Source organism: Ranitomeya imitator, chromosome 2 (assembly GCF_032444005.1).
Source record: "Ranitomeya imitator isolate aRanImi1 chromosome 2, aRanImi1.pri, whole genome shotgun sequence".
Classification (NCBI taxonomy): Eukaryota; Metazoa; Chordata; class Amphibia; order Anura; family Dendrobatidae; genus Ranitomeya; species Ranitomeya imitator.
This window is the reverse complement of record NC_091283.1, coordinates 803,543,065-803,555,620: the sequence shown is the minus strand read 5'-3', so window position 1 is coordinate 803,555,620 and position 12,556 is coordinate 803,543,065. Positions and strand designations below refer to the sequence as shown.

The 12,556-nt window shown below is 42.9% G+C and overlaps 1 protein-coding gene across 7 annotated transcripts in view; it reads right to left on the bottom strand.

Annotated features, from left to right (window-relative positions):
* The window catches only part of MYOF (myoferlin), a 176,146-nt gene that overhangs the window by 67,711 nt on the left and 95,879 nt on the right, over positions 1-12,556 (bottom strand). For all 7 annotated transcript variants that reach the window (XM_069753773.1, XM_069753775.1, XM_069753774.1 and 4 more), the window contains 7 exons: positions 11,910-12,087; positions 11,665-11,789; positions 9,264-9,370; positions 6,604-6,796; positions 4,522-4,677; positions 2,515-2,646; positions 1,296-1,459 (listed from right to left, as the gene is read on the bottom strand). In XM_069753773.1, the coding sequence (XP_069609874.1) occupies positions 1,296-1,459; positions 2,515-2,646; positions 4,522-4,677; positions 6,604-6,796; positions 9,264-9,370; positions 11,665-11,789; positions 11,910-12,087 (1,055 nt within the window). The remainder of the gene's footprint in view (positions 1-1,295; positions 1,460-2,514; positions 2,647-4,521; positions 4,678-6,603; positions 6,797-9,263; positions 9,371-11,664; positions 11,790-11,909; positions 12,088-12,556) is intronic.

Below are 12,556 nucleotides of genomic sequence, written 5' to 3'. Positions count from 1 at the left end.
TTATGTATGTTTTTGGATTTTTTGTTGCTTTTTTTTTTTTCTTTTACACTCCTGTGGTAGCTATTATAACATTAAGAAAAAAAACTAAGTTCCTTTTGCCTTAACCCTAGCCTTGTTTCTTACCCCTTGCCTTGTTACATGTACTGCTCCCCTTTCCTCTTCTGTCTTGTTACCTGTTACATTGAGCATTAATCTGACATTTAAGTTTGTATTATTCTTTTAAAATGTCAATAAAAATCACCTTAAAAAAAGTAGCGGACAACCCCTTTATTAAATACACACGACACCTCACATCATATATTAATGACAACGTGAATTAGTGACAACGTGTATAGACCATATGGTCCGGGCAACATATACTCTACTGACACCTAGTGGTGGAAATAGTGTGAAACTAATAGGGATTGAAAAATGGTATTCAGATAAATTCTCCTCCAGAACACAGAATCTGTGCGTCTTTCACAAGCCAATGTTCCTCATACATTTGGCAATGGCTGCGCCAGCATCCACTGATTACGTCGGATACCACAGCGGACAGGGTCCTAAAGATCCCTTTAACACCAGTCATCACTAAGGGTACAGTCACACTGAGCGACGCTGCAGCGATACCGACAACGATCCGGATCGCTGCAGCGTCGCTGTTTGGTCGCTGGAGAGCTGTCACACAGACCGCTCTCCAGCGACCAACTATGCCGGTAACCAGGGTAAACATCGGGTTACTAAGCGCAGGGTCGCGCTTAGTAACCCGATGTTTACCCTGGTTACCATCCTAAAAGTAAAAAAAACAAACGCTTCATACTTACCTTCCGCTGTCTGTCCCTCGGCGCTCTGCTTCTCTGCCCTGTGTAAGCCCAGCGGCCGGAAAGCAGAGCGATGACGTCACCTCTGTGCTTTCCGGCCGCTGGGCTTACAGTGAGTGCAGGAAAGCACAGCGCCGGGGACAGACAGCGGAAGGCAAGTATGTAGTGTTTGGTTTTTTTTTACTTTTAGGATGGTAACCAGGGTAAACATCGGGTTACTAAGCGCGGCCCTGCGCTTAGTAACCCGATATTTACCCTGGTTACCAGTGAAGATATCGCTGGATCGGTGTCACACACGCCAATCCAGCGATGTCAGCGGGAGATCCAGCGACGAAATAAAGTTCTGGACTTTCCTCAGCGACCAACGATCTCCCAGCAGGGGCCTGATCGTTGGTCGCTGTCACACAGAACGATTTCCTTAACGATATTGTTGCTACGTCACAAAAAGCAACGATATCGTTCAGTGTGACGGTACCTTTACGCAATAATTCTCACCTTCTCTCCGGATCCACATTCCAGTCTCCTTCCCACTCCCAGCCCTTTGGTGGCAGGAAACTTTCCTGTTTCAGTTTGATTGTTCCGGTGACATCAGAAAATTTGGGACGCTTCAGCAGACCAGTGGTTCCCCATTTCCCGAACATCAGAGCTTGGTTCTCATACTGGTCAAAAGCAAAGTATAAGAAATAGATTGAAGAACCTGTGTAAAGTACAGCACCTTCATTGAGGTCAACATTTTACATTTTAACACTGCTGCTTTTAGGTAAAAAATAAAATCAATTTTAGATCTTTATCACTAATTTGTAGTGTACAACAGCTGCAGGCCTATTCTGTGGAGGGACTATGCGAAGCAACACAGCGCCACCTGCTGTCTAATGGTTATGGTGCATGTATTTCCTCTAGATTCTATCGTATTTGACTCCTGAATTTTATTTGCCATTATTCTTTCCTGTATCCTCCATGTTGTGGTAATGTTGATCATTTGTGATCTATATCCTAAATAAAATAGTTAATTCTCCTACGACTCTTCAGTGCCTAGGAATCTGCTGAAAGCTGAAATCTGTACCATGTTGCAGAATTCCAATTTCCTTGCTCAGAAAGATACATTTTACAATTTTGGCTTCCCTGAAGCCACCATTAGAAGCATATTACATAATATATGATTACGAAGTTAAAGGGATTTCTGTTTCCAGAGAACTCCAGCCCCTGTGGATACAGTTTGTTATAGAAAAAAAAACTTGGAGTGGGGGCAGACACTCGGTGCTATAGCTGGGGAGGGGAAGCAAAGAACTACATGATATTTTAAAAAAAACTGCAGCAAAGACATTGTTTTCCGAAACCATAAAACGTCATTAAATATCAGTATGCAGTGAGCGCCCTCTAGTGGTGGCCGCAGTTAGCAATAATGAGGCTATGGTTTCCTTTGAGACATAGCACTGCAGTCCCTTCATGCTCAGGACTGAAGTCCCAGAGGCTGAGCCCCCACTGACCATAAAGTGATGTCATAGATGCGAGAACCCTTTATAGAGACAAGGTAAATAGAGAAGTAATAAAATTACAATTTTGCCCTAAAATTCTGAGGAGCTAATGCAAATGGACACCAAAAAAAACAAACAAAAAACCCCCAAAATGACAAAAATCTGACACTCCTCTAATGTCACGTTTACGTCTAAACCGAACTGCCCAATCTCCGAAACAGTGGCTATGTCGCCCTTACCATCTCGGCGTATACACTGAAGGTCCCTTCGGCGTAGCTGTTAAATTTCTTCTCGACAGCGGACAGCCCCAGCCACATGCTGACTCGTAACTGAACCGGAATTTTTGCGCCTTTATTTTTATCCATCGGGTACTAGGATATAAGAGAAAATCTGCACGGTGAGACATTTCTATAGAATCGGACCGGGCGTCACATTGTTCATGTACATTGCCCACCCAGTCGGACGCAGGGTGTATGCCAAAGACCCACCCACCCACATTTATTCTTGGGGCCCACTGTTCAGCTACATGTAAAAATAACCTGACCCTAGTACACAAATTTACTTTTGCTTCTATGTAATATTAATTTGGCTAGTTTAATGAATGATTAGATAATAGCTTTTTCTGTAAATTGTGAATCAAGTGTAATAGCACTGCTCATTAGCACTTCTTCACAGCGGCCCACCGGAGGATTCTCCTGTACTGCAGTGGGCCAGTCCGAGGGTGCATATACCCGACATTACAAAAATGGCACATATTGAATAGGCTGCACCTCCATCCATCCAAAAGCATTAACACAAGGACAATACAATAACCTCAAATGTGCACCATATGATCGTTCACTGCAAAATATGGCTAGAGGTCACCCCACATGGCAGACCATGTAGTAATGCAACAAACAAGTATGTAACAAAACAAAAAAAAATCTAGTGTATAATGATCACCCCAAGAGGAAGGGTTATAAGAAAAATGCAAAGTCCGAAAATACATTTTACAGTTCAAACAATGTAATATAAAAAATACATATAATAAAGTGATGGGAAAAAAGGACCGCCATTAACCCCTTCACATTGGATCTAATTTTTGTACTTTCATTTTTGTTTTCCTTTCATCCAAGAGTCAAAACTTTTTATTTTTAAATAGCCTTAGGACGACGTATTTTATTGTAAATTACAAAAATAAAGACGCAAGTCTGCAGCGGTTTTGTTAGAATAACAGTCTATTTTATGGCTTGTGCTATATACTGGGCTTTATAGAAGTTTAAAGATTGCAGCAACAGTGGCCTTCAATGGTTAAACAGCAGCGATTGTACCCAACTCCGATCACTGCTGTTAGAGGCAGGTTCTGGGTGTATAACACAACTAGCACCTATTATGCTTGATGCGGGCTCAGCTCTTGAGCCCGCTCCATACACCCATTCCAGACATACACATACACCCTGGAGAGGGAAGGGGCTACAGTGCAATAATCACCATAATGAGTCTCATATGGGTTAAAGATCAAATACACTAAACACCTAAAAAGGAGTACTCCCATCTCCAAGATCCAATCCCAATATGCAGTAGGTGTAATAAAAATATTAGCAAATGCCTCCAATTAGAAATTTAGAATAGTCCTTCGGATTCGGTAAGCCGCTTACCCCATGTGCTGGGCATTGCAGAAGCTTAGGTATTCACGGCTACAACCACTAACCTCTAACTAAGCTACTTGAATGCCGTGCACATGGGGTATGCGACATAAATTAGAAGAACTATACGCTAATTGGAGGTATTTGCGTGTTACCAGTCTACCACAGATCAATCGGCGCTGATATTAGGCTTCATATGGACACACCCTTTTGGACAGGGAGGAATAACGACACCCAATTTTTAATACAACCATACATTTTCAAGAGGAATAACCAAAGGAACACCACATAGATTAATCTAATGGGGAATACGAGTATTTACTGAAGAGAAATGTTAGGAGAGGTGACAATTTTTCTTTTCAACAGTTTTGACTCAGTTGGAACCAATTAAAGCTCAGCTTTTATTTTACCAAAGCAGTTTTAGAAATGAAAGCCGAGCCCTGATTGGTTGCTATGGGCAACTAAGGCAGTTTTTCATAAAGGCCTCATTTTACAGGCCCCATTACCAATAGTTTCAGCTAATAAAAGAGGTGTTCAGTAAACCAAAGTGAAGTAATGTGACATATATTGGGGTAATGATATTATAGCATTACATGAAGTGGACACTTATTAGTCACCTACCTGAAGGAAGATTGTCTGAGTCTTCCCACAATATTTCCCACAGGCCTCTTCACTAATGGATGAGAAAAGGACCTGGTGGGCCGGGACACGGGCGTACGCCAGTCTCTTCTCCGCTCTAATCATCCAGATGATCACATCCGGCATACTGTTCTGAGGCTAAAATGGAAACGTGACGAGGGGATTAGTCATCGTTTTATCACAGGGATCCCACAATAAGAAAACCATTTTATTCAGGATTATAGATTAGATTACGTAATAGCAAACCAAAGCTTTACATGAAACAACCCCAATCTGCATCAATTCAAAGGGATCCTGTCAGTAGCTATTACATATGGAAGTAGCGGTACAGTTGTAAAGGCGCCTATCACCCTGATCAAAATGATACCTTTTTTGTGGAGATCTGAGGTGCCAGTCATGAGAAATCAAGTGTAGGAGTGATATGCAAATCAGGCTGAAGTGCAGAGGGGGCGGTATCCTCCAAGTACATAGACACGCCCCCACAACACTTCTAGCCTGATTTGCATTTTACTTCTACATTAGATTTATCAAGACTGGCAGGTCAGATCTCTACAAAAAAGGTATAATGTTTTTGGAGGGAAAGTGCCTATACAATTATAGCACTACTTCCATATATAAAAATGTGCTAAAAGATTCCCTTAAAGGAAGTCTTTCACCATGAATATGCATTTTAAAGCGAACAGGTCACGTGAAAAAAATACTAATAACCTGTAGATATGGGGTTAATCTGCAGGTTAATAGCATTCTGAGTTGGCACCGAGAGCCCCACTGCCAGGAGGGAATGAACTTTATTCCTTCCAGTAGTGTTCAGGTTTCAGTCATGTGAGCGCAGTGAGAGCACGACAGATGTTTCGGCAGATGTCTAGGGGACTGTATGACTTATTGGGGTCTATCAGTTGAGAGGGTGCAGTCTGGGGGTCCATACGAGTTGACCTGGGGGTCTTCTCTGGAGAACTGTATGAGTTAAGGGGATCTATCAGTTGCGGGGGTCTGCATGAGTTGACAGGGTATGGTCTGGGGGTCTGTATGAGCTGAAGGGGTGTGATCTGGGGGGTCTGATTTCTGTGTGAGTTGGAGGGTCTGGTCTGAGATCTGTATGAGTGGAAGGGGGTCTGTTCTGGGATCTGTATGAGTGGAAGGGGGTCTGTTCTGGGATCTGTATGAGTGGAAGGGGGTCTGTTCTGGGATCTGTATGAGTGGAAGGGGTCTGGTCTGGGATCTGTATGAATGGAAGGGGTCTGGTCTGGGATCAGTATGAGTGGAAGGGGTTCTGGTCTGGGATCTGTATGAGTGGAAGGGGTTCTGGTCTGGGATCTGTATGAGTGGAAGGGGTTCTGGTCTGGGATCTGTATGAATGGAAGGGGTCTGGTCTGGGATCTGTATGAGTGGAAAGGGGTCTAGTCTGGGATCTGTATGAACGGAAGGGGTCTGGTCTGGGATCTGTATGAACGGAAGGGGTCTGGTCTGGGATCTGTATGAGTGGAAGGGGGTCTGGTCTGGGATCTGTATGAGTGGAAGGGGTCTGGTCTGGGATCTGTATGAGTGGAAGGGGTTCTGGTCTGGGATCTGTATGAGTGGAAGGGGTTCTGGTCTGGGATCTGTATGAGTGGAAGGGGTTCTGGTCTGGGATCTGTATGAATGGAAGGGGTCTGGTCTGGGATCTGTATGAGTGGAAAGGGGTCTAGTCTGGGATCTGTATGAATGGAAGGGGTCTGGTCTGGGATCTGTATGAACGGAAGGGGTCTGGTCTGGGATCTGTATGAGTGGAAGGGGGTCTGGTCTGGGATCTGTATGAGTGGAAGGGGTCTGGTCTGGGATCTGTATGAGTGGAAGGGGTCTGGTCTGGGATCTGTATGAGTGGAAGGGGTCTGGTCTGGGATCTGTATGAGTTGAGGGAGCATATGCATTGTTTGAAAGTTAAATATTTTAAGTTGGTCTTCCATAAATTGGATGGGACGAGGCCAAATATTTTGTGCAGCATCTGCCTCTTTACACATTCCCTCTATAATCTCCCTTCTCAAAATTTGGCAAGTATGCGATATGTATAGCATGTAATTTACTGACCTCTTCGGCAATCTGCTGCAGTCTTTCCAGCCAGTCTTCTATTTCCGACAGTGTGGCTTTCACGTCGGTGGCTTCGCCCCTCATCCGCACGGCTGCCTCCCCCATCGTCTTCAGGGAAGTCTGTCTGAGCTTATACAGCTGCATGTCCAGCACCGTGACGTGGGACTTCCCTTCCAGAGAAGGTAGCGGTCTCCTAAACATTAGTAAAGCAGAGTGACATATTAAACACATTCACATGCTGGCTCGGACTGGCCCACAGGGGAACAGGTCAAACTCCTGGTGGGCCCCTTTATGGAATGGTCCCGTACTCCGCTGTCTAATACAAGTAGTATATGGCACTGTATACGGTGTAAATACACTAAATAAATAGTCAGCACACAGCCCAATTATATAAACTAATTAGCCATTACATAGATGCATGTTGCCAACCAATATGCTCCATTCCCGTCTCCTCGACATCGCTCACAGGGCCCCTTCCCCACCAGTCTGTGGCCTGCCAATGTGCCAGCATGCACCCACCTGCTCATAGGGCAAAGGGGGCCTCAGGTCAAGGTAAAAGCCCTGCATCAAGCTACTTAGAGGGATTTGGCAATGGGTCATAACAGGCTTCACTGACATGCACGCTTACTACAAACCAGCACGGTTTTCAACCGCATCGTTAATAATCATGCAAAAAAAAAAAAAAAAATCAATTTAAAAACTGCAATATTTTGTGGTTAAAACCGCAGGATGACGCCGCCACCTTTCCATTAAAATGCATAGAGCATGTTCTGGCCAAGAATGTAATGCCAGCGTGTAGATGAGTAGCGGGTCCCCAGAATTCATGTTACTGGGGGTCTAAGGCACCCCAGTCCAATACACAATAAATCACAGCAAAATCCATGTCCGCGTACCACGGGGTCCTGTAATCTCCCGGAAAGGCTCCCATTCTCTATCGCAGATAGCGGATAAGAGAGCGAATCCATCCACTGCCACATGTACAGGTAGGAAAGCGCAAGAGAAGGAAAAGGTGAAGATAAATAGACAAAAACAGAAATGAGAACAGACAGATCAGAAGGCTAGGAATATCTTGTGCATAGAGGCCGAAAACTTTGTAACAAACCCCCAGCTGTGAGTAGCACTATCAGGGCAGGTTTCTAAGTTATGAATATATACAGGGTTTTCATTCATCGACTGCGAACTGAGACCCATAATTGGTGTGAACGTGAACACCTAAATATGTGACATTACATACAAATGACTTCTACAATACTTATTATTGGGGGCTGGACGCTTACTGCTGCATTATGCCTAGTGACTGCAGCTTCATTACACTGTATTTGGGGAGTGGGTGATGCTCAGGAATCTACGTCACTTGCTCATCAGAGACTTAGGCAGCTTCTCTGCTCTCCATGTTTTACACTGCAGATTTGCTCTTTCAGATTGGCTAAAGCAGTGTTCCCAAGTCCAGTCCTCAAGAGCCACCAACAGGTCAGGTTTTCAGGATTTCCTTAGTATTGCACAGGTGATAGAATTGTTGCCTGTGCAAGTGATGCAATTATCACCTGTGCAATACTAAGGAAATCCTGAAAACCTGACCTGTTGGTGGCTCTTGAGGACCGGACTTGGGGAACACTGGGCTAAAGTATACAAAGAGTCTGTGCACGAAGAACGGTGCAAGGATAACATGATTGATCAGTAGTAAGTAAATCAATTACTAGGTACCAACTACACATTTTGTGCCTCATTTTTTATTGCACTGTACAATGTACCGAAAAAAAAAACACATGGGGCAAAAGAAATAAATTTAGAGGGATGACATTTTGAAAAAAAAAAAAATGTATTTCCACATTTTTTTTCTTGGCATTTATTGTGGTGTAACACATGATTGCTCATGTCAGTGTGATTATGGAAATACCAACCTTCCATAGTTTTCTTTTTTTATTACTTCTACTTAAGCAATTAAAAACTAAGATTTAGAAAGGAAAAAATGTTTTGCTTTGTGTCGCCATTTTCCAACACCTGTAAAGTTTTTCATTTTGTTGATGGAGTAAAGCAAGTTCTTCCTTTTCACGCAGCGAGCCAACGTTTTTATTGCAATTTTAGTGAGGTGTGGAGACCAAAAAAAAAAAAAAAAAAACACAACAGATGTGACGATACCAAATGTATTAATTTTTTTTCTTTATTCTAGAGTTGAATTTATATCTATTTTTCCCGAATTATTTTTTATTTTTTTAATTTTTCTTGATTTTTTTAGTCACCTTGAAGAACTTAAAACTGCAATCAGAGTATTTTCAATTTTCGGAAAAGTCATAGGTGCCAAGGAGCTCTTCCCACCGCAGTGTAGGCCCCCGGCAGCCATTGTGACCCAATGGTACCCTGTGATCCTGTCGGGAATGCGGAATTGAGGGAAACCAGTGCACGCAAACACAGTCAACCAGTTTATTGAAACGCCGCTGTCAGAAATTGACAGTGGCACCCAAATGATTAACAATCATGGCTGGACTCATGATGCCGGCTATGATATAGATGTTATCTATGGCGTGAGATGGGAGCTCGGCTCCAGAACCCCCTCCACGCTAATTGATCCCTGCCCAGGGCGTTTATTCACATCCTAATGTGTGAAAGGGGTTAATAAACCATTAAGGAAGAATACTCCCATCGTACACATCCATACATACATGCAGTCTTCGATAAGCTGGTCGATGAGCTTCAGCCATATTTCTGCCAGTCTTGAATCTGGAATCTTTGCTTGTACTGCGGATTTCAGTGCGGAGATGTTGGATTGCTAAAAACAGAGACCCAAAAATATTAAAAGAGTTACAGGCATGTACCAAATACATTACTTATCCACTAGGTAGGTATTAAGTATGATTACTCCGGGTCTGACCATCGGGACCCTCAGCTACCCTCCTTACGAATGGAGTGATGATGATCATGGTCGACCACGGCACCATTTACCTCTATGGGACTGACGGAGATGGCAGTTCCATCAGTTTTACAGAAGTTAATGGAGCTGTGGTTGAGTATGTGCACCAATGCTCCATTCTCGGGATCACATACGGTAATCGATCTTTGGCACTTTTTGAATTCTGCATCATGTCCTTCCCCACACATCCCTGCACTAGGCATAAAACGACACTCTAAGGTAACGTTCACACTAGCGTTATGCTAGTTTGCGTCGGGCGACGCAGCGGCGACGCATGCGTCATGCGCCCCTATATTTAACATGGGGGACGCATGCGTTTTTTTTTGTTGCGTTGTGCGACGCATGCGTCTTTTTTGCCGCTAGCGTCGGACCAAGAAAACGCAACAAGTTGCATTTTTCTTGCGTCCAAATTTCGGCAAAAACCGACGCATGCGTCGCAAAATGCAGCGTTTTTGCGTGCATTTTGCTGTGTTTTTGCGTGCGTTGTGCGTTGCGTCGCCGACGCAGCGGCGCACAACGCTAGTGTGAACGCAGCTTAAAGGAGGCATCGAATATTTTAAGATCACTTTTTTTTTTTTTACAAATTGATACAAATCTTGACAACCTATTATACCTTGGTTGTAAAGATTTAGACAACCCCTTTAAGTTACTTTACTAATGTTCCATTAGGGCTTATGCGCCCACTTAGAACAGACTGAGCTGAAGCCACTCACATTAGTAGACCGGTCCACCCATGTATTGTTTGACTACTTGTGATAGAAGGGAGTTCAGCTTCAATCCATAAAATCAAATCCTTTATTTCATGATTAAAATAGATATGGCAACAAAATACAATATGCCTAGGCATGGGCATGATTGGGGATAAGGGGTGCAAGGCGGTGATCCCAGACACGTTTCAAAATACTGCTCCGTTGTAGGACTCAGACCGAGTTAAAGAACACAGCAGTTCGAAACGCGTCCGGTTTCACCTCATTGCACCCCTTATCCCCAATCATGCCTGGGCATATTGTAGTGTGTTGCCATATCTATTTTAATCATGAAATAAAGGATTTGATTTTATGGATTGAAGCTGGTCTCACTTCCTTCAGAAGCTAGCAATACCAATGTCGGCAGAGACGAGACTCTGGGCTTCTCCACCCCAGAAACTGGTCTGGTTTCCATCAAGGGTGAGCTGAATTTTTTTTTCACTACTATTGTTTGAATACTCCTGTATATTACTACTTTCCTCTTTATCACAATAATAAAAATGGAAATAACTTATTAAAATGCCATTAAAACATGGATAAATAAATATTTTTTAAAAAGCGAAGATACACAAACACATGGAGCAAATGGTGGGTGAGCCATATATCACGCAGACAAAAATAGAATAGGTAGAGTGCAAAAAGAATCACAAGGAAAATAAAGTTAACAATGTGAAAAGGACATTGTGATACTTCACAGGGAAAATAGAAGTAATGGAGGTCATTGTGGTCCAGAGAGACAACCCCGAAAAGGAACAGATTCCATAAATGCCAAAGAAAATGTTAAAGCGGCGTCTCACCCACCATCCACCTGATGCGCGTTTCGCAACGGATTCATTAATTTTGTGTAATTACTTATATCCTGCACATTTTTTCTCAGCATCTTATTTATACATGTACATTAGGAAGGATTAATCTTTGGATTTTTGGTTTCTACTAGTGATGAGAACGTCCTCGGATAAGCCATTATCGGAGAATGCTTGTGTGCTAACCAAGTGTCTTCGGCGTGCTCGAAAAATACATTTGATTCACCGCGGAGGCTGTTCGACAGACGCAGCACATGCAGGGATTGCTCGTTTGTTAGAAGTGGAGGCGCGGGAACTCGAACATATCTTTCGAGCACGCCGAAAACACTCTTAGCGCCCGAGCATGGCGGGTAACACCTTATCCCAGAACGTCGCTCATCACTAGTTTCTGTTTTCTTCTTTAGTGGTCACAACAACATTAAATCATCAATTTGACTTGGTCTACCTTCTCTTGACACAGTCAGATATTTGCCACTGATCCCATGAGCTAGACGAATCACCTTGGCCACTTTCATATTCAAGAGGGTGATGATCAGGATTACAAAATCATTATAATGACTACAAATCATAGAAAACATATAATGGACCTCCACAATTTACTCACCAGCCTTTCTATCATCGCCTGTAACAGATTGACAACATCGAGTCGATGACAAATGTCTTCCCAGTAGGACGTTAGTGTTACCACTGGCTTGGTGGCCGACCATGGGAGGTAGTAATAGAGGTTACCTGGAAGTGATGTTAGGGTAAGTGGTTAACGTTTCTACCATCTTTATATATGAAGTTAGAAGGGCCGCCTTGAAGGCTTCATCTCAGAAGGACGAAACTTGGACTTGTGTGTTCACGTACCATCGAATACTGCGCGGCTGTACTGAGTTGTTGACGCAAGAGGTTTGCAAGTGCTGTCAAATTTATTGCCGTAGTTTCCGATGCTGACTTCGAATTGTATTGCTTCACCTATGTCTTGTAGCATGGTGGCTGAATGGAAGACGGCGCATAAGCTAAACTTCCTCCTGCGCTGATATTTCTGAGTAAAAGATGCACTTTAGGTTACTTACAAAGCATGGTCAGTAATTAAGTACAATTTTACAGATTCTATATAGACAGAATAAATAAAAAAAAGTTCAGTCAATTTGGAAATACAATTGTCACGTAGTAAATACAAGCTACAGCCCATTTTATAACCGAGAGCTGAATTCACAATTCTACACTTAAGATTACCCATTAGATCATTCGGAGATACTGAAATAGGCATGTTAAAAACAGATACCGTATATCTTGTGAACACAGACCTAAAGCAGTTGGCCACCTTTGAGGACAATTTTTTAATTTTTTTTTTTTAACTTAAATTCTGGCATTTGTGGTATAATTAAAAAATTTGCACAGTTTGGCTTTCACATGCTTTTTGTTTTCTTGCACATTCAAGTTTGATGTGCTTTGTGGTCATAAATCAGCTACAGAAAGACAGTTATAAGAATTACAATCTCCCCGTAAGA